This window comes from Argentina anserina, chromosome 3, assembly GCF_933775445.1.
Source record: "Argentina anserina chromosome 3, drPotAnse1.1, whole genome shotgun sequence".
NCBI classification, from domain to species: domain Eukaryota; kingdom Viridiplantae; phylum Streptophyta; class Magnoliopsida; order Rosales; family Rosaceae; genus Argentina; species Argentina anserina.
Genome location: NC_065874.1, coordinates 26,943,144 through 26,970,742, shown reverse-complemented (window position 1 = coordinate 26,970,742; position 27,599 = coordinate 26,943,144). Strand labels below are relative to the sequence as shown.

Sequence of the window (27,599 nt, the reverse complement as noted above, 5' to 3'; positions counted from 1 at the left end):
AGGAAAGCTAGCTTGACCATATCCTGGGAGTCATCATCATCATTGATGCTGGAGATATCGAAAACTTTCTGGCTTGCCATCGCAAGCGAGTGTACGAAACTTTGGGTGATTGCACCAAGGTTTGCCATGGAGGTTGAAGATGAAAGGAGGAGAACTATCAAGGACATCATGGAGGCCGCCTGAATTCAGCCAATCACACTAGGGTTTCGAGCGGCCAAGGAGACGACGCTCTATCCTATAGCACTTTGACAATGCAGAACCATGTAGCGACATGCATATATATATATATGATCCTTGCACTAAGAGATCCTTTTTTTTTGTATTTTAAAGGGATAGCTCATTCACCAACTTTTCGATTACATTTTCACATCTCCACCGTTCAACTTTTAGAGTCTAATGTGTAGATCACCTCTGTAAAATTTCAGCCAAAATAGTGATAGTTAATGTATCAAACTTGGTGAAAACAATGGACGCACCAAATCTGTCAAACCGGAACCGTTCATGTTTATAAGTTTAAATTACAGTTTGGAATGCCTTAAACACCTCCATTTTGGCTGAAATTTTATAGAGGTGATCTATACATTAGACTCTATAAGTTTTAACGGTGGAGATGTGAAAATATAATCAAAAAGTTTGTCAAAGGACATATCAATTTTTTAAACCCAAAAAAGGGATCCCCCACTAGAAGGGCTATATGTGCGAAGGTACGGATTTTCATTTTTTAGCAACTTTCCGATCGATTTTCATATCTCCACTGTCCAGTCCTTAGGTAATAACGTATAGATCACCTCTGCAAATTTTCAGCCAATATGGTAATCGTTAAGTCACTCAAAATTGCATTTTTCTATTATACACATGAATGGTTTGAATTTCGGCAGATTTAATCCGTTCATTGGTTTAACTTAGTTAGATACCTTAATGATTACTAAATTAGCTGAATTTTTACAGAGGTGATCTATATGTTATTACCTACGAATTGGACGGTGGAAATGTGAAAACGCGATCGAAAAATTGATAAAAAATGAAAATACCTTAGCTTAAGGTACATACCTCTGCATCTGAAAACCTCCGTGTGTGTGTGTATATATATATATAAGAGAATTTTCAGGTGCGGACGTCCGTACCTTACGTAAGGTACGGATTCGCCGATTCCGGCGAAGGCAGGCTGCAACGGCGGGGCGGACCACGACAACCGCACTCCCCACCTCCCAGCGGTCCCGTCTGTGCCGGTCGGAGCTCTATCGGCGACCCACGGCGGCCGGAATCGCGAAATCGCCGGAATCTGCCCAGAAACATGATTTTTGCAGATTCCGGCCGCCGTGGGCCACCGATGGAGCTCCGGCCGGCACAGACGGGATCGCCGGGAGGTGGGTAGTGCGGTTGTGCTGGTCCGCCGCGCCGTTACGGCCTGCCGTCGCCGGAATCGGCGAATCCGCACGGTGCGGACGTCCACAGCTGAAGCAGCCTGTATATATATATATATATATACAAGGCTTTTCACATAAGGAGATCCTTATCTTAGCTTAAGGTACGGATTTTCATTTTGACCAACTTTTCGATCGAGTTTTCACATCTCCACCGTCTAATATCTAGGTTATAACGTATAGATCATCTCCACAAAATTTCAGCAGATTCCATAACCGTTAAGGTACTCATAACTTCGATTTTCTACTCAAAACATGAACGGTTCAGATTCGGCAAATTCAATACGTCCATTGGTTTTGATTAGTTCGATACCGTAACGATCATGAAATCGGCTGACATTTTGTGGAGATGATCTATAAGTTATAACCTAGATATTAGATGGTGGAGATGTGAAAACTCGATCGAAAAGTTGGTCAAAATGAAAATCCGTACCTTAAGCTAAGATAAGGACCTCCTCATGTGAAAAGCCTTATATAAATATATATATATATATATAGTTAGTTAGTTAGTAGCTAATAATTAATGAGGAAGCTAGCTAGTCAATATTCTTCTAATTTTACAGTTGAATTTTCAGAAGAAAAAAAATTGATATTGATAGGAGGTATACCTCAAAAGCTACATAATATTGCTGGTACAGTGTAAGTATTTGGTACCACATGCATCGCATAATTAATTAACTGTAATAATTAAGTTCTTATGAGACTATCCGGGGAATTTATTTCCCAGATGTCCAATATGTAATTGAGCCACCGCAACAAAAACACAGAGCTTTCATATATATATGCATGGGTTCTAGAATTTTTGATTTTGAGCTTGTTTTCATGCTTTAAGCAAAAAATTGCCCTACGTACCACGTACTGTTTCTTGCAAGTTATAGGTCAAAACAAGGAGCTAACTAGGAAGTCTATAACTCTATATCAGCATTGGACGACTTTCCGGTCTCTAGAAACCAGCCATTTAATACTGACAGAAAATGTTGTTGGTAAAGTATTTCGGATTCACATCGCTTATAAATCATGCATGATGAGGATTAGAAGAGTAATTAATTAGTTTCTAACTAGCTTTCTATTATGCTATGTAATTATCTAATTAAGCACCGCAACAAAAACACAGAGCTTTCATATTGCTTCTTTGAAGGACGATAAGTGAAGTGGCTTTCTATAAGTCTTCATGCTGTTAAGCTTTTGTCCTAGCTACCGCTCTCTATATATCTTCATAACAATATTCTCGCAGTTACCAATTAATACTGACATAGTAAAGAGTAGCGTAAGGCATTACCACGTGGATCATATTGTATCGATATTATTGACATTTTACGAGTAATAATTTTGCGTACCGCTACACCACGTGACACTGTTATATGGTGTACTCAGCCAATTGTGCAGTGAAAATGACAAAAATTACTTACATATAAGAACCAATTAGAAACAATCGCGGTAAAAAATATAGTAATAACATTAAGGAGGTACGCCGTGTATAATATGTGGCAGGTATATATAATAATTTCTCCACATTTTACTTAGACGTTGATTATTTGGGAACTCAAGAGACTTCCATATTCTAGGTGCGTAAAATTGCTCTTCTCGTCCATTCGGATGATCGAGGAACTCTTCTACAAATTATTTGGCAACAAATTAATGTACGTATGTATTATAGTACAATAGAATATCATTAAATTAATACCCGATTAATTAATAACCTCGCTAAAATAATATTTTTTGCCGGTCTCGACTCAAGACTAACGTGATAATTAATAATTCACTAAATTTGTAAGATAATAGAAATTTGAGAACTCATAGACCCCAACGAATCTATAAATTAATAATGACATTATTTATATACCTTTATGAGGATGTCATTGAAAAATTTGTTAATTCAATTATCATCAAATAAAATAACACAATTAATCGAACAACATAATATTTTAAACAACGGTATTCGTGATAAATCCAACAATGTGTTGCATGAATAAAACATAAAACTCTTTTTTCTTCGAAAAAGTGTAAAAAATATTGATTATACCTTGATAAATTAATAAGTTATTAATTAATTGATAAATTATTAGATTATTAATTTATCGATATATTAATATCTCGCTAAAATAATAAATTTCCTTAGTCCCGAGCCTATTAATTTATAGAGGTTTTACTGTAGTTACAATTTTTTTATTGATTGATATATCTCTACTACTATAAAAGCGAGTACGCAAAACCTGCTCTAAATTGTGAACTTCCAAATATACTCACTGATTACTTTCACTGATAAATAAACTACTAAGGGTTTTATGGTTAAAATTACAATAAATTAATTGAAAAATATTATTATTTTTTTTCAAATTTTAACCACTTATTTTTTTACGTAGATAATTACTCACTTTCCACACTTATAGGTAGGGCCGGCCCTGAAAAATTTGAGGCCCAGTGCAAAGAAAAAAAAAGGGCCTTTCTCCACACAAAAAAACAAACAGAAAAAAAAATTGGCCCTTATACTGAAAAAAAAAACAAACAAACAGAAAAAAAAATTTTGGAACTTGGCCCAATGCTACCGCACTGCCTGCCCCCCCCCCCCCCTCAGGGCCGGCCCTGCTTATAGGCACACTCATACTTATAATAGACACACCCATAAGGTGTGGGCGGTTTCTAATACCACTAATACCAGCAATATTTGTAAGTTTCAAAACTGTTGGACTTTGGCACTCAAACAAGAATAAATTTTTGGATCGTCAACTATTCGAGCTTTAAACAAAAAAAACCATGATCGTCCCTTCGGGGACATCCGATAAAAAAAAAACCCTGATCCAAGAATGGTCTATAAAACTAGTTCTGTTTACATGCATGGTGTGCTATCAATCTGAACCCAAAGGATAGACTTTGTGAAAGTGGAGAATTTACTCGTAAGTAGTAGAATTTGGCATTTCTTCTTTTATTAAGGTCCACGCGTATAAGACCTTTGAGAGAAAAATAGATCATCCATGGTCAGTGGGTAAGAGGATGGGGTAAAAAACACAGGTCCAACTGCTTCCACTGCGAAGTGGAATTTGCAGAAAGTGCAGAAGAACTCAGTTCAGTCTATCGGATGTTCAGAGAGACCTGATCAAATTAGCTACTAGGGTTTATAAAAAGGAACTTAAGTATGCTTAGTATTTTAAGAACTTAAAAATATATATACATAGTAGAATTTTGTTGACCAAAGTATTTCAATATTCCCTTATGAGTTGACAGGTCGCAATCGTTAATGGTAGCTTAAGACTTTAGATTAGCAATGTTTTCCATCATGCGCTCAACGAGCTAACCGGCTCCCCACCTACCATACCCCACCCTCCTTCTCTCTATAATCCCTAACTTTGTATTATCCAGTTAGCGCGAGAAAATCATATGTACCATATTTACTCGTTTTATTGTTGATTATTATGATATACGTAAGTGATTTATAATACGTATGCGAGTGTGTTACGGCATCTATTATATAGTTATACACTCAGATTACAGCTCTGCAATATATATGAAAGGGGTCCCGTAATCGGTAGCCTAATATGTAGTAATTGAAGTGTTAACGGGAACAACACAAATCACATATCTAAATCACGTTCTATTTGACATGCTATAATTGAACGATATTGGCGCTAGTGCTAGGGAAACATCGAGATACTTGGGTCGTTCTCAATGAGGTAGTCGATCGAGTAGGTGATTAGGCGGTGGTTAAGGTGGTAGAAATTAAGCTAGCACTGTCTCAGTAGATTGGGCAGGGCCAATCACTCATCAAATAATACTCCTACTCTTAACTTATGCCTCTCAAATCTTTGCCACATCGTATTCTAAATGCTTGACATCAATTAGTTTTCTTCTTTTATAACATTGATGACAGTAAGTCCGACTGTGGACCATCTGGATCATTTCCGTTCCGGAATACGGTTAACTACACTAAACATTTCGTAATCTCAAGATCATGAGATTCTTCACCTTGCTCTCTCCATTCTCAAGATCGACCCGTTAGATTATTTGTTTATAAATAATTATGAAAGAGAAAATGACAAATTTAGTAATATTTTAATTGGTAACGTAAACTACGTACGTACTCTACGTAACATGATATGAACTCATCACAAATATGTCATCACATATTGGTAACGTATAATTATGCTAAAAATTATTGTTTGAACTCTACAACAAGAAGAAGAAATTCATTTGCTGCTAATGCTAGTGATGATGGTGGGGGATTGGTCGCTAGTATTTATCATGTCAAATCGAAAACTATATAGTACTACCATGGTCATCAAATCTCTATTGACTGCTCCTACAAGTATATGACTTTTCTGTTATTTATTTTTCCACCGTTTGAAATGATAATCCGATGGACTCAAGTCCGAAAAATTGGGAGAGTAAAGACAGGGAGAGCGCGCAAAGTTTTCCCATTAGAAAGCATATATACTTGGAAAGTTAGGCGAAAAGCAGAGAATTTGCATAGAACAAAACAAGGATTTCTAGCTAGCTAGTATCTCATCTTCTCATTGATTATACAGCTTCTTTTGTTCTTTTATAATTGATGTTTCAACTTAAATTTTTATAAAAGAAAAAAAACCTCAGACGTCAACTAAAGATAAATCATAAAAGAATGTCGTTAGAAGATAAGTGTAAGATTATTTCAAATACGTCTCAATCAACATATATTACGGACTTGAACACAAAATAGTGCAGACTGGTTGGTATTATACCGACTGAGATTGAAACAAGGACGATGGTCAATCAACAATGTGAAGAAGAAGGAATTGAGAGCAGGGCAATGCCCAAGAGCTCACATCCCGTCAGTAAGAATGTATGTCATTGGAAAGCGTAATACATGGTGGTAATTAAATTTACAAAAGTAGCTGGCTAGTTTCGTAGTTAAAACTATTATTTTACTTAAATTGCATATACACTACAAAGCTGCCAGATTTAAGAAGCTACTGTATAAGTTTGGTCTAACTTCATCGTGATTAAAGTATCGATAGGCAATTTCACAAAATTTACCTTTTTGCGGAAAAAAAAATAGAAGGTTTAAATTATTTTTTTAAAACCAAAAATTTTCTTCAAACGATACTTTGTTTGATTGTTTTCACTCTCTGTTCTCTCTTGTCCTTATATCATCTAGAAACATCTTATGAACAAAAGTTTCATGTGAAAACAGAGGCTGCCAGCATGAGGTACTTGTCTTCAGGGGCGGCTCATGGGGTGTGCCAAATGTGTGGCGGCACAGCGATTATTTTTATATCATATAGGAATTAACATATATTTTTGTCATTGTTACTTAAACACAAATTACTGTCTCGTTTAGTTGACAAACTAAAAGTTTATGTTTTTTGAGCTTCTTGAGGTAAGGGGTTCGATCCGTACAGTTCATATTTTCAATTTTGATGCCTCATATTCATTTCTTATGTGCCACTTTTCTAATATTTAGTCAGTTTATGTTATTTTATGGCCACAATTTATCTTCACTCTCTCATCTTCTTGTTATAATATGTATTTTATAATCTCTATTTTTTTTGAAACACTCAGATAAATTTATGTAACGAACATAGGATCTGAAAATATTTTACACTAAGCCTCCAAATACAATGGACCGGCCCTGCTTGTCTTGCCTTTCTATGAGACATGGCCTCACAAACAGAAAGCGTCAAGTTTTTTTTCCCATCTTTCTTGACCTGGTTCTCATTCTAATTCTAAACTAGTTCACAATATTCTACACTACAACCATTTGTTTAAACCAACAACCCAATTAGAAAATCCAACCAAGCAAAATTGGATTCTCTTAATTAATCAAGTCTGAGTGTTTGACTCACACTTCTAAAGAAGATTACCAGGTACATTCAAAATATATACCAAAGAAAGCAAAGAAAGTAAACCAAACCCCAAAATGGGTTTTCTCCAAGAGGCCAACTAAATCTTATAGACAACGTCTGATTTATCTTTAGCAAAACAGTAAATACGGTGAAAATGACTCAAGTCATTTACTTTGTCGTCTTCTCCCCAAAATCTCCATAACTTTAGCCTTTTTGAAAAAGTTAATTGCAACAAACTTATATAATCTGGGCAATTAGCAAAAACCCAGCCTAGGCAACTGCCTAGCCTCACCCATGAATAAATTTGCCACTAGATCAAATGATAGAAGGTGGTGATAGTTCCGATTGGGTTTTTGCGATTCCAGCCAATTCGTTGTGGTGTATTGGTAGCACATGGTTTGTATTGCCGTTCTATTTCTATGTGTGGTGTTAGGTTCTTGAGAAGACAAGCCAAGAGGGAGATTCAAAAAGAATAAGATGTATTTCCCGACTAGTGTTATGTGGCCACCAGTGACGGTTGCAGTCGGCTCCATAATCAAATTTGGTCCACTTGGTGGGTTTTACCTCATATGTATAGTTCACTTCAGTTTGGCTGAGAATTGAAGAAATTGAGGATTTGTGATTATGTTCGATATAGCAGCAAGATTCTGTGTTGTTCTCTGGTTCTGGTTCTCCGCATTTGTTCATTTTTCAGTTTGAAAACATATGGAACTAGAGAATGTGATTTTGTTCTTATTATGTTGGGATAGACCTCATCATTTAGCCCGCGGAGACCCGCATGCCCGATGAGCTTTTACCCGGCCCAGCCCGCGAGAAAGCCGGTCAAATACCGCTTCCGTGGGTAGAAGACCGAGTTTAGATTAGAAGAGTGAAACCCGGCACGGCCCGTTAAAAGTCCTCAAGGCCCAGTCCGTAAAAGCTCGTCAAATAATAAAATATTATACATACATATTTTATTAGATTTAGAATAAAACTATTGCATTATGAAGCAAGTATATGAAGGAAACTGTTCGGGATCGATCAACACAAGCTGATATGATCGATATATATATTTAGTGACCCTGTTAAAATTTCATCCAATTTGGACCTCGTCTGACCGTTGATGTTTCCGATAAACCGAAAACAACACTATTAAAAGAAGACCCATTACCAAAATGCGAACATCGAAAACCATTTGCATAACTGAAATCACCTAATTTTTATCACCGATTGTGTGCGGTCACACCAAGGAAACACATTTGGCAAAGCCCCAGTCAATGAGGATTTTAATATGTCAAACGCCTCTTTTTTAGTTGACCGTAGGTACGGACGGTCAAACAATGTCCAAAACGGACGAAAGTTTTACAGGTTCCCTAAATATATATACTCATCACATCTGGTGGTGTCGATCGACCATATTTTGAACTAAAGTTATCAATCGCCGAAGTGTCCACTAGTGTATCATAAACTTTATAATAGGTTTATAAAAAAAAAGTATCGCATTATGAAGCGACTATATGATAGAAACTTATCGAAATCCATTGACACCAGCCGATGTGATCGGTATATATATTTAATGACCCTGTAAAATTGTATCTAATTCAGACCTCGTTTAAACGTCGGAATTTCCGGTAAACCGAAAACACCACTATAATGCTCTAAGGGATGACCCATTACAAAGATGCGAACGCTGAAAGCCATTTACATATATGAAATCACCTATTTTTGTCACCTATCTTGTGCAATCGCACTGAGGAAACCCATTTAGCGAAACCCCAGTCAATGAGGTTTCAATATGTCAAAACGCATCTTTTTTGGTTGATCGTAGGTATGAACGGTCAAACCATGTCCAAAACGGACGAAATTTTTACGGGATCCCTAAATATATATACCGATCACATCTGCTGGTGTCGATCGACCATATTTCAAACTGGAGTTGGTGATCGCCTAAGTGTCCACTAATGTATCATAATCTTTAAATTAAGTTTTAGAATTAAACTATCGCATTATGAAGCGACTATATGAAGGAAACTTCACGGGATCGATGAACACCAGCCGATGTGATCGGTATATATATTCAGTGACCCTGTAAAAAATTCATCAAATTCGGACCTCGTTTGACTGTCGGAATTTTCGGTAAATCGAAAACACCACTAATATGCCTTAAGGGAGGACCTGTTACAAATATACGAACGCCGAAAGCCGTTTGCATATCTGAAATTACCTAATTTTTGTGACCTATCATGCGCGGTCACACTGAAGAAACTCATTTGGCAAAACCACGGTTAATGGGGTTTCAATATGTCAAAACGCATTTTTTAGTTGACCGTTGGTACGAACGGTTAAACTATGTTCAAAATGAACGAAATTTTTACGGGTTCCCTATATATATACCGATCACATCTACTAGTGTCAATCGACCATCTTTCAAACTGAAGTTGTCGATCATCGAAATGTCCACTAATGTATCATAACATTTATATTAGGTTTATAATACAACTATCACATTATGAAGTGACTGTATGAAGAAAACTTATCTGAATCGATCGATAGCATCTGATGTGATCGGTATATATATTTAGTGACCATTTTAAAATTTCATCCAATTCGGATCTCGTTTGACCGCCGGAATTTCATGTAAACAAAAAACAACATTAATATGCCCTAAGAGGGGACTCATTACCAAGATGCGAATGCGGAAAATTGTTTACATATTTGAAAATCACCTTATATTTGTCACAAATCGTGCGTGGTCGCAACGAGGAAACTTATTCAGCAAAGCCCCGGTCAATGGGGTTTTATTATGTCAAAACGTCTTTCTTTTGTTGACCGTAGGTACGGACGGTCAAATTATGCTCAAAATAATGAAATTTTTACAGAGTCCCTAAATATATATATCGATCACATCTACTGTTGTCGATCGACAATATTTCGAAACTAGAATTTATTTGTAAATTTGTTTAGAATATTTTCTAATAATTCTTTTATTGTTTCAAACTTTTAAATTAGAGTATTATATTTTTTTTTCTAATACAAGCCCGCAAAGCCCGCTTTATGTGGGCAAATTTGAATCTTCATATTTATGAAAAACCTGACCCGGTCCGGCCCGTTGGCGAGCCCTATGCTAAAATATTAGATTATGTTAATGTTGGAAAGAATAAGAAATTTTGGGATTTTGGAGTTCTACATTCAATTCAAGAGTACTTATTAATTGAATATGGCATGGTTCATTTCAAATAAAACTTAATTTCGTGAGTTGAGCATGTGGATTTGTGGTTGAAACAATCCGATTGCATTTGATACAATTGATAGTAACTTGCATAAACCATCCTTCTTAAAATCTTAACCGAGCTGTGCACGTGACTTTTTTTTGTTAACATACGAACATTTAATAGCCATCGAAGGACCTGCTACTACAAGCCTATCACCATTTGACACGTCAAACAAAAGCCGGTGACATCTTGAAGTTAATTTTTTAATTGATTTTTTTTTTCCGTGCACACAGAACACTCTACACACAGTTCAGCACTGCAAGATAGAATTTCCCCTCCGAAGTCGGGCTAGTTCTAGAACCTCTGAATTTTCACAGAAGACCTTTCAAACAGTCTGCTGATAATCAGTCCAAAGGTGAAAACTGAAAAGAAAATGTCACATAAATGATAAACCTAACGGTTTGATAGAAAATGATAGTGATAATATTAATGGATGGACTTTGAAGCAGGCCAATTAAATATTATCCAACGAGTGCGTAATTTTGATCTCACACCCCAAGCTCGATCTTGTCTATTTATACTCTCACTTTGTTCTACAACCAAACCCCACCTCACCTCATCTCTCTCTCTTTTCCCTCGAACATTTTCACAAGCAGCTCAAAGCTTCAAAGCTAGCTGAGATGGAGTCCAGCACTGACACTAGCATTAACACAGCAACATATACGCCATCAACCCCTTTCTCTCATCACTCTCCTTCTTCTTCCCAAACTTCTTCTCCTCCTATCACTCCAACTCAAGCTCAAGCTCAAATCCCACCACCCCAGAACGTTGTGCTTAGTCCTTGTGCTGCTTGCAAGATCCTGAGGAGAAGATGTGCTGAGAAATGTGTGTTGGCTCCTTACTTTCCTCCCTCTGAGCCAACCAAGTTCACCATCGCTCACCGGGTCTTTGGTGCGAGCAACATCATCAAGTTCTTGCAGGTAGACCCAGTATTCAGTTTCTTTCAGTTACTTTAAGTACTGAACTAGATTGGTCACATCCACAAATTGAGTCTAGGAGTGTGTTTTGATCTGAAATTTAGATGTTGGGAATCTGGTGGTAGTTTTACACAGTTGAGAGTTGAGACGCTTGTAGCGTCATGTAGACATATAACATAAGTGGTGGATTAACTACTCTCACTTATTGTTCAAGAAGAAGAAACTGCAAAAAAGTAGGGAACAATTCATACATGTATATTTGGATTGATCAAACTGATCAAGTTAGCTTTTTTCGTCCATTGTTCTTGGTTTACAATCATATGTTTTGAACTTCACTCGAGAGTTCCTAGCTAGCCATATGTGAAGTTTAATTTTAACACAATTGAAGATGAGGTTCATTTGCTTTTATGAAACTAACTATTTTCTTACCTACATATCTCATCATGAAGAAAGGTTGGTCATACTTGGTCCCAAAACATCATTGCATAATTTCGCATTATGATATCATTTTGGAATATATCTAACATCTTTTCACTACACGGTTTAATCCGGAAATAACTTAAATTACATCCCAGAATAAGCAACTGCAATATAAACTAGAAACCTGGGTAAATACGTACATCCTGTTTTTTCATGTGTACAAAAGCAAAAGTGGTGAAAATAAAGAGTTGGCCGACTTCTAAAGCATTGGCCATTACCAAGCCAATTTCGCCACACAAATAGCTGATCAAATCATTTCATTTTTTCTTTTCTTTTCAGGACCTTCCGGAGTCTCAAAGGGCTGATGCAGTGAGCAGCATGGTTTATGAGGCCAGTGCAAGAATCAGAGACCCTGTTTATGGTTGTGCAGGGGCAATCTGTCATCTCCAAAAACAAGTGAGTGACCTTCAAGCACATCTAGCCAAGGCACAAGCTGAGGTTGTGACCATGCAATGCCAGCAAGCAAACCTTGTGACACTGCTTATGGAATTGGCGAAACCCGATCATCACGGGCAGGGATCCCCGGATCAACAATCACTCGATCATCACAACTTCATCACCAGCCCTCTTCCTCATAACAGTATACTCAACCAGAGCAATTGGAGCCTCCTTGATGATCACAACTCTGCTCTAGGCTCGTTCTGGGATTCACCAATGTGGACATGATCAGAATCATGAAAATGAAGAGGGTAACAATCAATTCTCCTAAGGAGAAATTGAAGGACATCATATTAATAAGTTCTAGGTAGTCGATTAATGCCTAGTAGGAACTAAGAACTAGAAAGTCGGATCGTGTTCTATGGTATTCGAACAAAAGGGAGGGAACTAATTTCGCTTTGTTTAAGCATGAAGCAAAGTAGGTGGGTGGGTCTTTTGGGTCCATGTAATCTTTTCCATATTGAAGAGAACCAAGAGATATATGTATGTCTGTTCTTTGTGTCCATTTCTGTTCTGATCGTACTGAATCTAATTATGAAACCAACTTTTTGGTCACCAACTATGATTACTTAGAAATTGATGTCTGATATGGATATGCACGAAGCCATGAATTCATTCATTGTCAAATTAGCTTTCTTTTGACTGTCATTAATCCCATATTCCCTAACTACAACCTTTAATATCACAGACCCTTCTCTTGCATTTGTGTTATTATTCATTAAGAAAGCAGCATAGAATGCATTAGGGGTCCTTTTCTCACTTGCTAGAAGAAAGTAAAAATCATAGAACAATTACAAGATACGGTTTTTAAAGTAAGACATGTTTCTTTCAGAAACTATGTATCATGGCTCCATAACCTGATTAACCTCTCATTGATACCTCAGTAAATTTCCTCTGGTATACCGTACAGTTTATCTACTTGAAACATAGAAAATTATAGCTTTGAATAACAAACAGCTAGTTGTATGGTTAATCATGCCAAAAAATGTATCTGCATATCTGAATAAGCATTTCAAATCCTATATGAAATTTGATACGCACGTAGTTACTAGCTCTAACAAAATCATTTACTCAATCGAGCCTCCTGGAAAGATTGAGTCTTATATTTTTGATGTAGATTTAATTGCCTTCACATGAGAATAGACCATTAGTTGTACAGGGGCTTGACGGGCTTCAGTTGCGTAGTGCATTGTAGCACGATTATCATCTCGATGATCAGCATAATATTTGAGCATTTCAGCAATTGGGATATATATGGTCTCTGTTTGTTCTCTTTAACACGGTTAGAAATCTGGACCAATCATGGGGTTCCACATCTCGTTCAATCGAAAACGAAGATTTGATGAAGATTGACAATGGTGTTAGATAACTTGGATTTTTGGGGAAATTGCTTGCTGGCTGTGTGGAAGTATATGCATAAATCAAAGAGGTAGCTTCGAATTGCTACTCATGCTTTGACTGCTTTAATCTTTCAGCGTACGTACGTAGAGGTAGTCTAGTAAAGCAAGCAACAAAGACACTTCATCGGTGACATTTTTCTACAAGCAAAAACGAAGACAGGATCCTCACAAGAAAATTTTTCAAGTACGTACATATACTGGGGTTCGGGAGAACTATTGGTTTTATTTCAATTTCACACATGCGTTGAGAAGATCGATCCTTCAAGTACGTAGATTCCAAACAAGCCTTCTTTTGTAGCTCATAACTTGAAGAAGAAGTAAAATTAGCTAAAGAGGTAACTGGCTTAGATTTCCCTGCTGAACCATACTAAAAGTCAGTGTATCCGAAAAACAACATATGATATATAAATATATATATATATGGATTCTTAGCTGCGGACGTCTGCACGGTGCGAATTCAGCGATTTCGGCGACTGTCGGCGCACGATGACGGCGTGGATGATGCCGGCTATGTCCCCTCTCTCAGCGGTCTTGTCTATGTCAGCCGGAGTTATGATGTCAGCCCACAGCGGCCGGAATCTCGAAATTTCTGGAAAGTTTAAAGTTCTAGGCACCGTGCATAAATTTTGAGGTTCCGACTGCCATCGGCCGTCAATGAAACTCCGGCTGCCATTATTGCGCATCGCTGGATGCCATAATCGCGAAATCCACACCATGCGGACGTCCGTACCTGAGAAAAAAAAATGTATATATAATCTATCGAGCATATAATATTGTAATTAATAAACTGCTTCAAAATCACCATGCCAGATAATTTTCCTATCTTGATTACGATCACCCCCATAGTGACTTGTTGAGACTTGACAACAGTTTATATTGAGATGGACCATTATTAGTACGCCCATCATAGCGAATGATTAGTGGTACTACGTGATCAATCAAATACATATATATTTGCTTTTACTGTCTCTAATTGTGACATTGAGCCAACCCTAGGCTGCCTGGACATGGTCATTGAATGAGCTTATTACACGTACAGTTACGAGCAATTTTAAGGTCAGAGCTAATATATTGCAGGCATGCATGATTTGAGCTAATTGCTCCAAGCCCCAACAAGCTAAATATATAAAAACGAGATAAGCATTCAAAAAGTAGGTCTATACGTGGTTAGGTACCAGGAGCTCAACATTACAATGCTTACTTTGTTGACTTGTTTCATTTATGATCCAAGCTCAAACAAAGTCAAAATAATTATATACAAACTCGAATTAACTTATTATAGTCCTTAATCAATTATTAACATTATTAAAACATTAACAATTAGCCCTAATATGCCCCAATTGGGATCGCCCATTAGGCTGACATAGCTAACGAATAATGAACAATATTTATTTGTTTTCACTGTCCCAAACTGTGACACCGACACTTGGCTGGCCAACCTTAAGTCACCACTCACCAGCTAAACAAGATTGTCTTCTTGTTCTTTTTTATTTTGGATGAAGACCAGCTATTGCAAACCTTTAATCTCAACCATCATGTAGAAGAATTTTCTCAACAGAAAATTGGGTCCCCAAGGTGTCATTTCCATGTCTTAGTTTTCCTTTTGCTTCGAGTTTTCTTTGGATGGTAATTAGTAAAATTTTCAGTAATCATTTGGCTTTGTTAATAGAACGCGTTCTTTTGGGTTATAATTTTAAATCATGTGCAACCATCGTGAGTTGATATCATCTCTTAGTTCTCAATAAGCAAGAGGAATTAAAGCATTGGTTTAGCCAACAAAATTTTGTGACCTGTCGGCAAGCAATTGTCTAATATATCGATCTCTCTGTTTTCTTTTGCTCTATAGCCTCTAAAGACAAACCATCTCTCACCCAACATGCTATAATTTTCTATACTTGAAAGGGAACAAGTCTGTTCTTTTGACCTAATTGTAGCTCTTTATAGGGGTGTTGAATTGAGTAAGCCTAAATAATTAAGCTACTTAAGAAATGTACTCCCCAAGTCAATGCTAATCCTTCAGCTGGTAGTCCTGGTATTGCAAGTATTTTTCACTACGATGATGACTAGGTACCACGTACAAGTCATTTTGTGTGAAAATTATTCTATACACCAGCAGTGCAAGTGACTAATTAATTAAACACATGTTACATAATTTCAACAATCAAAGAAATGCATGTCAATTATACGACTAGCTAGAGTGGAAAAATGCTAGTATTATTCTTCTTCAGCAACTATATAAACACATGCATAATCAATTAGAGTCGCACTTAGTTACTAATACTACGTACGATCGTACATAAGCGCGCAGTTAATAGAAGACATGCAAGATAGACCCAAAAACTAATTAGGACTCAAAAGAGACAAGCTTCGTAGCAAAGTCTTATCCATATGGTTTGAAAAATCTAATGCACAAACTCACTTGACGTACGTACAACTGCTACAGAAATGGGAATTGGGAACTAAGCCATTGCGGCGCCTAGCTAGCTTTTGCATTATATCTCATACATTCTCCAGATTTTGAGCTTTGATCTGGTCCGACCTCATCTTCTGCATGCTTCTTAGTTTGATGTACGTACTGCATTATGCAGATCGGGCCACAGTGTTGCATGCATGCATATTCAGTCAATTTGCAGTCATTTGAGTTTCTCTTTTCTCACTTGAGTAAGTAAAGTGATCGAGAAGAGCCAACGGTAATCATGCGGGACTACTGGCCGTCATTCTATAAGAAATAATTGATCGATTCTTAAAAGTTGTAGGGTGCAAAGTCATATGCTTGCGATTTCATTTACACCTAACTAGCTAGCTAGCTTCCTTCGATATTATTTTCAAAATCCAATCTTAGTATATTTTTTTTCCTTCAAAATTTGCCTAGACCAACAAAATCAGTAACGTACTCGAATCTGGTTAACCGTTTCTCCATGACTATATATATATATACAGTCTCTATCTAGAGTGAAGCTTCACTCTGAAATTACATAGTTAAGTTCTAATTTTGGCACACTTTTCGGTCAAATTTTTTCACCATAAGCGATTCAATATTTAGGTATGTTATTCAAGATCATCTCTACAAAATTTCATCTAATTCGAACATCGTTAAGGTATTGAAATTAGATTAAATCAATGAATGAATTAAAACTGTTCAACGCGAACCGTTCGTGTAAATCTTAATTTTGAAAAATCAAACCATTGTAAAATTGGATGAAACTTTGTAGAGATGATCTTGAATAACATACCTAAATATTGAATCGCTTATGGTGAAAAAATTTAATCGAAAAGTGTGCCAAAATTGGAACTTCACTCTGTAATTCCAGAGTGAAGCTTCACTCTGAATAGAAACTATATATATATATATATTCATCCTCTTTTTATGTCGGTGATGGAAGCGAGGTTTAATAGGGGAATCGAACTCGTCTCACAGCAAAATCTACTGTCTTCCCGTCAGTTTATTTCTGGGAAGGAACGTAATTTGTAGTCAAGTACAGAAAAATGTAAATATGATCGATGTCATCCCTTTCAAAGAAAGGAAATGCACGTCGTAAGTAGTGGCGGATCCTGCATTAGAAACTTACCTAGGCTAATTGAAAATATATTTTTTTCATTTTTCTCTGTAGAGATTTAGAACCAAAACACGGTCTTAGTAGAAGAATATTTTGTTAAAAGATACTACGAAAGTATATAAATATGAATCTACTCATGCTAGAATTGTAACAAATAAGTGGAAAATTCATTATTTAAGAAAAATAATTAATTAAAAGAAAGAGAGTGAAGAAAATGAGAGTAAAAAGAAAATTAGATGTGATTTAGCCCAAGAAAGAGGAAAAAATAAATAGAGAATGATTAAAACCTATGTTTGAGGCTAAGAGAGTTCGAATCTCTGCCGTAAGAGGAAATGAAGTGAGCTGGAGGGTTTGCCAACTGAACTAGGGCCCATTTTAATGCAAAACTGTAGTTGGATAATTATATATTTAATTTTCGTATGGGCTGCAACACATAGAGCCCACCACATGTATCCGTCCCTGGTCGTAAGGGATTCAAAAAAAAATTTAAACGAGGGATTTGATTCATAATATTGTTCTACAATTTGTATTTTTGGCTCCAGAGTTATAGCCTTATAGGTCCATTTCCTGTACAACTATAGAATGTTAAGTCGATGTTTCTTTATACTAGCCGCATACCCCTACGATCCACATTTCGTATATTGGTGAATTACTAGAAGAAGAAAAAAAGTTGAAGTTTGTTTGTCAAATTGTTTGATGTTTATTCTTATAAGAAAACCTTTTTACGTACTTTGGAGAAACTTACCCAGGGTATACTAAATTATCGGGTGGACAACTTATTTTTAACAAAAGAGCGATAAACAGCCGCACTCACACCGTTACCATTAATATAACCGTAGAATATAATTTGTAACAACATACTTAAATAATATAGAGTTACTACAAAACCTATGCACTAAAACATGCACAATTTAGTAAAAAAAGCAACTACAGTGACTCCATTTGTTTTACGAGAGCGGAAAGATTAGAATGATGACATAACACGAACGAGCTATATCGTTAGCGGCTAAGGTTTGGGCTTGAAACCGTCAATCACATAGCTCAATTTGATCAACGCTTTAGAATACGTAAATTCAATTTTATGGCCTGATATGAAAGCCCAAAAACGACAGTGTTGGAAAGATACTCCGTCACAAAGATACCAGTTGCATTCATCTTCACCGATTACTTCTACTCCACTCCGCCGTTTTAATCAAGTTTTCGACACGTAAGTGGTTTCTAATCTTTTCCCCTTTTCTGAAACTTTTCCCTTCTTTCGCGCAGCTCATTTTTTGATTTAGTTTTTTTTGGTTAATAATTGTTAGCTGGGTTTTGGTTTGTAACTATGTTGCACCAATACGTCAGTCGGAGCCGTGTCGCTGTATCCGACACGTCCCGACGCGCCGATACGACACGATACGCATTTTCTCCGTATCAGACACGCCACGTGGCGTATCGTAGAATGTTGACTTTTTCGATACGTTGACGACACGCCACGTCATTATTAAACAATAAAAAAAGCTGAAAAACCCTAAAATCTAATATAATCGTCTCGCCGTTCCTCTCCTCCTCTCTCCTCCGATCTCCTTGCGACCCGCCGTTCCTCTCCTACTCTTCTGGGTTTCATCACTTTCATATTGAGAACAGATACTTCCCCAACAAGGGCCCAGTACCCGGCTCTCGTTGTACTAAAGCTGCTGCTGCTTCTTCTTCTTCTAGTGATCAGAAACTGAACCAGGTGAACTATCTATACTGCATTTGGACCCAAGTTCATGTTTTTATAAGTGTTTTTGCCTGTTCAAGTTTGGCATTCTTGCTGCTTATGTTGTGTAACGACCCCAAAATTTCGAGCTTAAAAACTCAAAATTCTAAAGTCGTTAAACACAAAATAATCTCACATAAATCGAAATTATTAAAGTGTAACAGCAGATCACTTCTGAGTTCTCAATACAACTCAGACAACCAATTATTACAACCCAAATTTATAATCCATACATAAAATGGAAATGTAATAATCCTCACAAATCACTCACAAATCTCACAAATAAATTCACTCAAATTCTCACACAAATCCACGCCAGAAATCTCACCACAACAGGGTCCGAACGACTTCGAATCTCCGGAGTCGTCACTCAATCTCCGCTAATCAGTACCTGCGGAATTATCCCCTACACCATTGAATTGGTGCACCGGGATTGTAGACACAAACCCGGTAAGCTTATAGCTCGTATGAGTAAAATCACAATACAGTTCGCATATCAATATATACGAAAGATCACAAAATAACAAATATAAATGCCCTCATGAGTCAATGGTCAGCCCATCTGGTTGACCCAAAGAAATATGAAATAAAACGCTCATGAGGAAATTAAGTAACCCTTCTGGTTACCCAATGCATTTATAATACGGGTACCAAGAACGCTGGTACACATCTGTTACCCCTCTCGTAATACACCGCTGATATTGGATAGCCACCCGCTACCCAACATCCAAAATAAACTGAGTACCCATGAGCAGATAACCACCCGTTACCTCTCATGCAGTACTAAGGCAGACAGACTAGAGCTCTAACTGTATCGTAACTTTCTCCCGGCCAAAGGCTAGGTTTCGACTTGCCAAACACGTACAATAATCTCACATCATATTGTACCAAAAATCTGGTCCGAAGACAATTCACATTTTAACAATTTCAATGTTAAAAATCACGTACAATAATCTCACATCATATTGTACAATTTCAAATCACATGCTCAATATAATCACAATAAAATCATAACAGTATATTATATAGCAAACTATATATATTCGTACTTATTTACCATTTATACAATATATATATAGTACACTATATCTTATACATATCATATTTCACCACACATGCTCAATTCACAAACTTCCGTCATCGAAATGACTATTTTTAATGAATTAATAACAGTACGTAATTTAATGAACTATATATATATATATGTACTTATTACCATTATACTGTATATATGTAGTCCACTAAATTATATACATGTTGTAATTCATTTGATAATCACACTTGCAAAAATGTTGAATCACCACGAGGGTAGATTCGTAATTCAGTGAGATTTTACTCACCTTTTAGACTTGAGCGTAATTCCACAATTCCCGATGATAATTCATTTCCTTGATTTAACGATCACCTTGAAAAGATAAGAAAAGAATTTAGAATCGTTTCGTAAACCTTTAAATGCCGAAACAGTAATAATCGGTTACTGTTCAGCAATTTTTCGGTTTTACGAAATTACTGTTCACTGTTACTATTCCCGAATACTGTACAAATATGCAATTAATACGTATTTCTGTACGTATAAATATTATATACGTATTTTCTGTACGTATAAATATTATATACGTATTTCTGTACGTATAAATATTAATACGTATTTCTGTACGTATAAATATTATATACGTATTCCTGTACGTATAAATATTAATACGTATTTCTGTACGTATAAATATTAATACGTATTTCTGTACGTATAAATATTATATACGTATTTCTGTACGTATAAATATTAATACGTATTTCTGTTCGTATAAATACTAATACGTATTTCTGTACGTATATGTACGATTTAAATGTAAATACAAATTCAGTGAATAAAATTTACTAAATTACCCTTTTACAAAATTACTTTTTACATTTACTGAAAGTAATTTATATTTACATTTACCGAAGGTAAAATTTAATTACATTTACCGTAGTAAATAAAAATTACATTTACATTTAATTAAATTACCAAAATACCCTTCTGTCGAAACTGTTCCCACCGCCGCGCGTGGCGGCGCGTGTGGCACACGCGCCACCTCCGGCGGGCCGCGCGTGGGGCCCACGCGCCGAGGCTAACCACGGTGCGTATCACGCCACCGCCGCCTCCAAAACCACCCTCTTCCTTCCCTCTCCCTCCCCACGGTTTCCCCGCCGTCCCTACCTCCTGCACGCACCCATACGCGCCACCCCTGGCGGCGGCACCTCCCCCGAATCCCTCCCCCTCCGATCTCCTCCAAACTCCCTCAATCAAACCAAAAAACATCACAATTTCACACAACAAGCATCCCAACATCAAAATCGATGAAAACCTCACCTATTTCGGCCTTGGGAGCGTCGGAGTGTTTGGACCGACTGGGTTCGGTTCTTGAGAGTCGCTCGAGGCTTCACGTCGGTGCTGGAGATCGTGGCTGGCTAGGAGGGGGGCTGCGTCGAGGTTGCGAGGCTGCTGGCGTCGGCGGTGAGGGACATGTCGGCCGGAGTTCGCCGGATTGGATCGAAGAATTTCCTGAAGGAAGAGGAAGAAGTTTCGGGGTGAGAGAGAGAGAGAGAGAGAGAGAGAGAGAGCGGCGGAATGAAGGGTTTCCTGTTATGGAAACCCTAGTTAAAAAAATTTCCTTTTTATACTAGTTTCTAAATCGGAAACTAACTTCCGACGTGAATAACTTTTACGTACGATGTCCGTTTCGAACGCGTCACATATCCACGAACTCGTATCGACGAGCTCTACAACTTTCGTGAAGGAAGTTTTTGAAACCGAGCAACGGAATAAAAGTCGATAAATTCGTTCGGAAACGTAACGTTTTCTTATTAAACGTTCTCGGAACGCTTCCGTTTCCGTTTCGTAACGTTTGCAAACAAATCAAATTCGATTTAAATGAATTTCAAAACTTTATAGAATTTACTTCAAATCAAATATCGTTTCGAAAAATTGGGGTTATTACATGTTGGGTCTCTTAAAATTGGGTCTCTTAAAATTGGGTCTTTGAGTTTGCATTGTGCTTGCTATGGTTTAGTTGCTCAGTTGCCTTTGGTGTCGGGATGCAAGGCTTATCATTGCAATTAGTAGTAAGGATTACGCAAAAATTGTTTAGAGTTGCATATTGTTCAACCTTTTGCTAGAAGATTGCCATAGAAGTGTTGCTCTTATTTTATATGAAGGTGTATTGGTGTTGGCTATTTGGTTGTAAAATTGGAGCACAAGTGTTTGCTTTTGTTTTCTTTGAACTGTTTTTCTCAAGAGGCGAGTGATCGAATTACTAAAACGTAGTGCACAGCTCTTGTTTCCTATGTAGTTTCATTTCGTATAATTTTGCATCTTAAAGCTCGAGCGCTCTTAATCAGCTGGTTATTTGCTAGACTTTATATTCTGTTTGGCGGTTGTTGCGTAAATAAATTATGAATTCTTGGTTCATCTTCTTTTACTTGCAGGTAGCCAACAATGTAAGCGAACAAAAGTAAAAACTTCAAAGTTGCTTCAGGCCAGAGAGTTATATGGTAATGTCATTGCTTTTAGTAAAGGGAGGTGTAACTGCTTGGAAGTAAATTGTTAGTGTTGTCTGTAAGCTAAGCTGCAACTTAGTTGTAGGTATTATGAAGTCAAGAAGCTATCTTTGTGAAGAAAAGTTGTGTACATCAATGAGAATTAAGCTGTAATAATGTTTAGAATGTGCCAGCTTCATATCTGATAGTGTAGGTATTAGCTAACTAGCTAATCAATCTACAATGTATCAAAGTGAATTCTAATGATTTTATAGCTTTCAAAGTATTTTGATATGATTGTTTGGCTTGGAATAATTCTTATTTGAAGTGGCATGTTCTTTCCACATCTTAGGGAGGCTGTACCAGAGTAATGAGATAGATATCTAGAGTGCTAGAGTAATTCTGTATATTCTACTTGGTGGAGTTACTGGAGTACCTCCATTTTGGGCCGGTAAACACAGTTGGAGACTGGCATTGGGCAGATTAGGAGCTTTGTGTGAGCAAGTATAACTCTATTTAAGTATGAGGTTTCACTGTTTTCAGTATGAATACTATGTAGTATGATGTTAAACTGCATTTTTTGACTATTTGATGTTATTTCTTAAACATTGTTATGCAATTGATAGATTTTACAATTTTATAATAGTATTGTTAATTTATTTTATGTATTAAAAATATATATAAATATTTTTTATTCGCCGTGTCGGAGCCGTGTCGAAAGAAGAGTTTTTCAAATTTGCCGTGTCGCCGTGTCGCGCCGTGTCGTGTCGCCGTGTCTGTGTCCGTGTCCGTGCAACATAGGTTTGTAACTGGTTGTGAATGAAATTGACAGGCATTACCATAATACCATTGGTTTTTTAGGTTTCAATTTAGGGTCTTTTTTTACCTATAGTATTCACATGATTCGTCCATGACTTGGTTTATGATAGGTAATGTGACGGGGGTTTAATTCATTATTAATCATGAATATGATCAACTGTCCCTTGGTTTTCATGGATAACAATCAGAGCCATAATCATTTGAGTTATGAGGATAAACGTATGGAATTCGAGGGGTGTTGTAGAAAGTATGTTTTCTGATACAATGATGAAAACTTATTTGCAAGTCACATTTTGACAGTATTGCTGAATTTTTCAGTAAAACACTTACAAATGGGACTACAAGAAGGATCAGATAGATTCAAGAAACAGCAAGAGAAGTGCCAGGCCACCCGTATCGGCATTGCCCGTCACATTTTCAGATGATACAGAGAGACTCCAACACTTAAATAGCATACGGAATGCTCCTGATGGAGCTGCACAGTTCAAGCGTTTTATAGACCTGCTACCGAAGGTTCAATTTTCCCTTTTTCTGGTTGATGCAAATGATAAGTATGTATCGAAATTTTTTGTACGCAGTAGCAGTCCTTTGCCAAGTAGATTGCTAGGGCTTAAGAGTTAAGACAGTGATTATATGGGAACTAGCCCTCTACGTACAAGTAACCTTCTCCGCAAGGATTTGTTTGAATCAAGGTGCGCTGCGAGCTATGAACTTATGGCTTTACACACACGACTCTTTCTCCTTCCTATCTAGTTGGACAGAAAATAAAAGTAAATGGAGTCCTATGATATGTATGAATCAAACCAAGGTATGCATTGAGGGTTATGAACTCATTGGTCATTTGGTCGTGTACACAATCAAAAAGTATAATGGTTCCATCTTTTGGTTTTGCTTCCCCTATCTAGATAATTGGCTAGGACTAGAAGTCTAGAAAGTGATGCTAACTCCAGCCAGATGCTCCAAGTGCCTAATTCTGATCTTAGATGCTAATATCAATTACACAATTTCTCGATCCGGTTGAAGAGCTGGAAGAACTACTTTTTGTTTTTCAACTTAATTGTTTCAATAGAAGCATTTGGGTGACATAGAACCAACGCTGTTATAATTGGTGCAGTTTGGTCGGGTAGTAATAGCTAGCTGCTATGTAGCATATTGTTTTCCTTTAGCACCTATTATTCTCCATTCTTTTCCATGTCCTTTATATTTTTATTTTCATTATCTTGCTTTGATTTTCTTAGTGCAACAAAGATATGCTAATTTTTCTTGGATCATAACTTCATAAGAATGACTCACCATCTTTGCTTACACTATTTTGCAGACTAGGCAGGCGTTCACGCCGGAGGGAATATATGAAAATTGTTCTGTTGATGTTAACCATAAGGACACTGTGTTTAAAAAAGTTTACTATGATGGGAAATGCTTCTCTTATAAGGTGAATTTATGGTTATGGTATGTGAGGTACAGTAGCCTTTTATTCTATAAGAAGATGACATTCACTTGTACTTTCATCCGTAGTCCAAGCATGCTGTGAAGGACAGAAGTCAATTTCTGTCCTTAGTACAAAAATTCGCAGATGGCATACCTGTGAATCTGTGATTGATCTCAAGGATGCGTACCCTAGTGTAATGGATGACTTGCAGGTATTATTATCAATATTCAGTAATGCATTTTCTAATGTTATTTATGCTTTGAAAAAGGCTATGCATCCTCATATTCATCCAAGCTATACTATGTTAAATTTGGATTATTTATGGAGTACTTTTGAAATGAAGCCTTAAAAAGATGATATTGTCTAGGTGTTGGAGAGGAGAGATCTCACATCTAAGAAGTGACAAAGAAAATAAAGCTTATAAGTGGGTGGATAATAACCATTTGTACCGAGGCCTTTTGTGATTAAAACCCAACACCTGTGAGGTGGCTAAGTTGGGACAGTATCGGTACAGTTGGTCCACGAGCCACGTTTGTCGCTGTTTAACATGGTATCAGAGCGGGTCCCTCTTCAGTCGCGCATCTAATCTTTCGTGGGCCCGAGTTGGGTGTCACTTTGTCATGCCATCGAAGGATTTCCGATTGGATGGCCACTAAGTGTCGTTGGTTACTAGACCTTAGTTTCTTTCATCCCAGTATGTGAGATGTTAATCTGTCACGTGCAAACCTAAAAAATTAGGTTGCACGTGAGGGAGCGTGTTAGAGAGGAGAGATCCCACATCTAAGAAGTGACAAATAAAATAAAGCTTATAAGTGGGTGGATAATAACCAATTGTACCGAGGCCTTTTGTGTTTAAAACCCAACACCTGTGAGGTGGCTAATTTGGGACAGTATCGGTACAGTTGGTCCACGAGCCACGCTTGTCGTTGTTTAACACTAGGCTCTAAAAGATGCTGGTGACATCTGGCTTCTTTCAAGCTTGAATGCGCAAGAGGCTATAGCATATCCGAATGACCCTAAGTTGCCCCGCATCACGGTTGATGATGACCTTAAAAAGTGCTTCAGGAAGTTACAATCGCCAGCAATCTGGTTGAAATTGAGAAGTATCTCGAGAAGAATGGGATGAAGCCTGCTATGATCCAGAGTCTAGTTGGGTCTTCTCACTGCAAGGACAAGAAAAAGAAGAAGAAGCCTGAGATCAGCAAGAGGACCAAACTAACAAATGCCCATCTTCCTGAGCTTTTTGGGAACTAATTTCAGGTGAAGCTATCATATGAATAGCATTGCACTACTCGTTACTTTGGTGGAGCCATAATATTCATCCAAACCATCATATGATGATTATGATCTATTGATAATTTGAAGTTGCATAGATTGATCGAGTTCGTAGGAAATGTAAATTCTGGATGTTGTTCCCTTCTGTAAAGCCAAATGCTAGCTGACTGTTTCTTCCGGTAGTCAATGTGACTATTAGTGCTTCTAATCTTGGGTGGTGACCAGAAAAAAAGAGTACTAATATCTGAACTGCAGAAGTATATATGTTATCAATCACAACATCACATAACTATAATCATCATTAATTTTTTGCTAGATAAGGTGACTTTTGATCATAATATAGTTCAGCACTTTACATATCTTTCGATTCTGCGACCAGTCCCGAGTTCCATATTCTATGAAAAAAAAAACTGACTCGTTAGTTATCCTATTGGGAACAAACAACAGAATGATGAACTTCTGCAGGGGATCGAACATCAGGTGTGAGTAGCGGCCAAGTTTTGACAATGGATAGATCGAGGAGTTTCGTTAGCCAAACAGAAACTCATTCATTCATACAGAGACAGACTATGGCAAAGATATCAATATCTCTTTCTTGTTCCTGAAGATATTATTTCCTAAAGTGATCTCTCTGATTCTGTATTTTGTACACAAGCTCTGGAAAGGGCATCAAAGATGGCACGGTTGGCACCCACACCTTCGTAAGATTACAAAACAAGTGATTACACACTGCACTGATGGACTGGTTCATGTGTGGCACTTGTGGCAGATTCAAATTCCAGGCCCTTCGTATCCTATCCTCTTCCCCATCGATACCTTTTCGATCAATTTAACAGAGAGAGACTCAGATAGTGAACTAGGGAAGTAACTTAAGTTCCTGCAGAAGACGTACCCCAAGGTTCCAACTTATCCTATTCAGACCAATGTTTTCAGATGCGAAAGCGAAGGCGAAGACGACTAGGGGTCGCCTCGCTAAGGCGAAGCCTCAAGGCAAAAAAGCGACCGCATTTCCAACAAATATTAAATATATACATTACATTTATAAAAATATATCATTATAAATAACATACTTCAAAATAATATGAAATTTATTATTTAGTTCTTTAAAGGTTCCAAATACGATTTTTTAATGACATAAAAAAGTTCAAACATAGACTCAAATTACATCAATGCAAAGAGAACTACACTTCAATCGTCCATATCATCATACTCAAATCTAGTCACACCCACATGAATATCATCACAATCATTGTTATTGAATGTAGTAGTATGAGGAGGCAAAGTAAGATCTTTTATCTCATCTTCATCATCTCTAAGTAATGCAGCAAGTTTTTTCATTTTCTGCTTGTTTTTTCCTTTACCTAAAGAGAAAACTTGGAATTAAAAATGGAAGGATACATATAATAGTCCCAGTCTATGAACGGCTAAGCTGTTGCTACTGTGTGAGGCTCCTAATATATTGATTGAGCATTCAACTTTGGTTCCCAACCCTGAAAGAGTAATACGCCAGTCAAAAACTGTTGCTAATTACAGAGA

The 27,599-nt window shown here is 37.1% G+C and overlaps 2 protein-coding genes across 2 annotated transcripts; both read left to right on the top strand.

Moving 5' to 3' along the window:
* Window positions 1-11,058: 11,058 nt before the first annotated feature.
* On the top strand, window positions 11,059-12,876 carry LOC126786579 (LOB domain-containing protein 1-like). The gene is made up of 2 exons (XM_050512433.1): window positions 11,059-11,411; window positions 12,168-12,876. Exons 1-2 carry the CDS (start codon window positions 11,112-11,114, stop codon window positions 12,552-12,554), a joined length of 687 nt encoding a protein of 228 aa, XP_050368390.1. The 5' UTR covers window positions 11,059-11,111; the 3' UTR covers window positions 12,555-12,876.
* A 10,815-nt stretch (window positions 12,877-23,691) lies between these two features.
* Window positions 23,692-26,042, top strand: LOC126788851 (transcription initiation factor IIE subunit beta-like). Its single transcript, XM_050514861.1, is given in 7 exon segments — window positions 23,692-23,765; window positions 23,767-23,872; window positions 24,678-24,791; window positions 24,875-24,946; window positions 24,949-24,999; window positions 25,729-25,867; window positions 25,870-26,042. Coding segments are annotated over 7 exon segments (729 nt in total).
* Window positions 26,043-27,599: the final 1,557 nt, after the last annotated feature.

Bases quoted from the DNA above. Each gene is read 5' to 3' on its own strand.
- LOC126786579 (XM_050512433.1), top strand. From the start codon at position 11,112: ATGGAGTCCAGCACTGACACTAGCATTAACACAGCAACATATACGCCA. The intron at 11,412-12,167 runs GTAGACCCAGTA...TTTTCTTTTCAG, and splicing joins ACATCATCAAGTTCTTGCAG to GACCTTCCGGAGTCTCAAAG.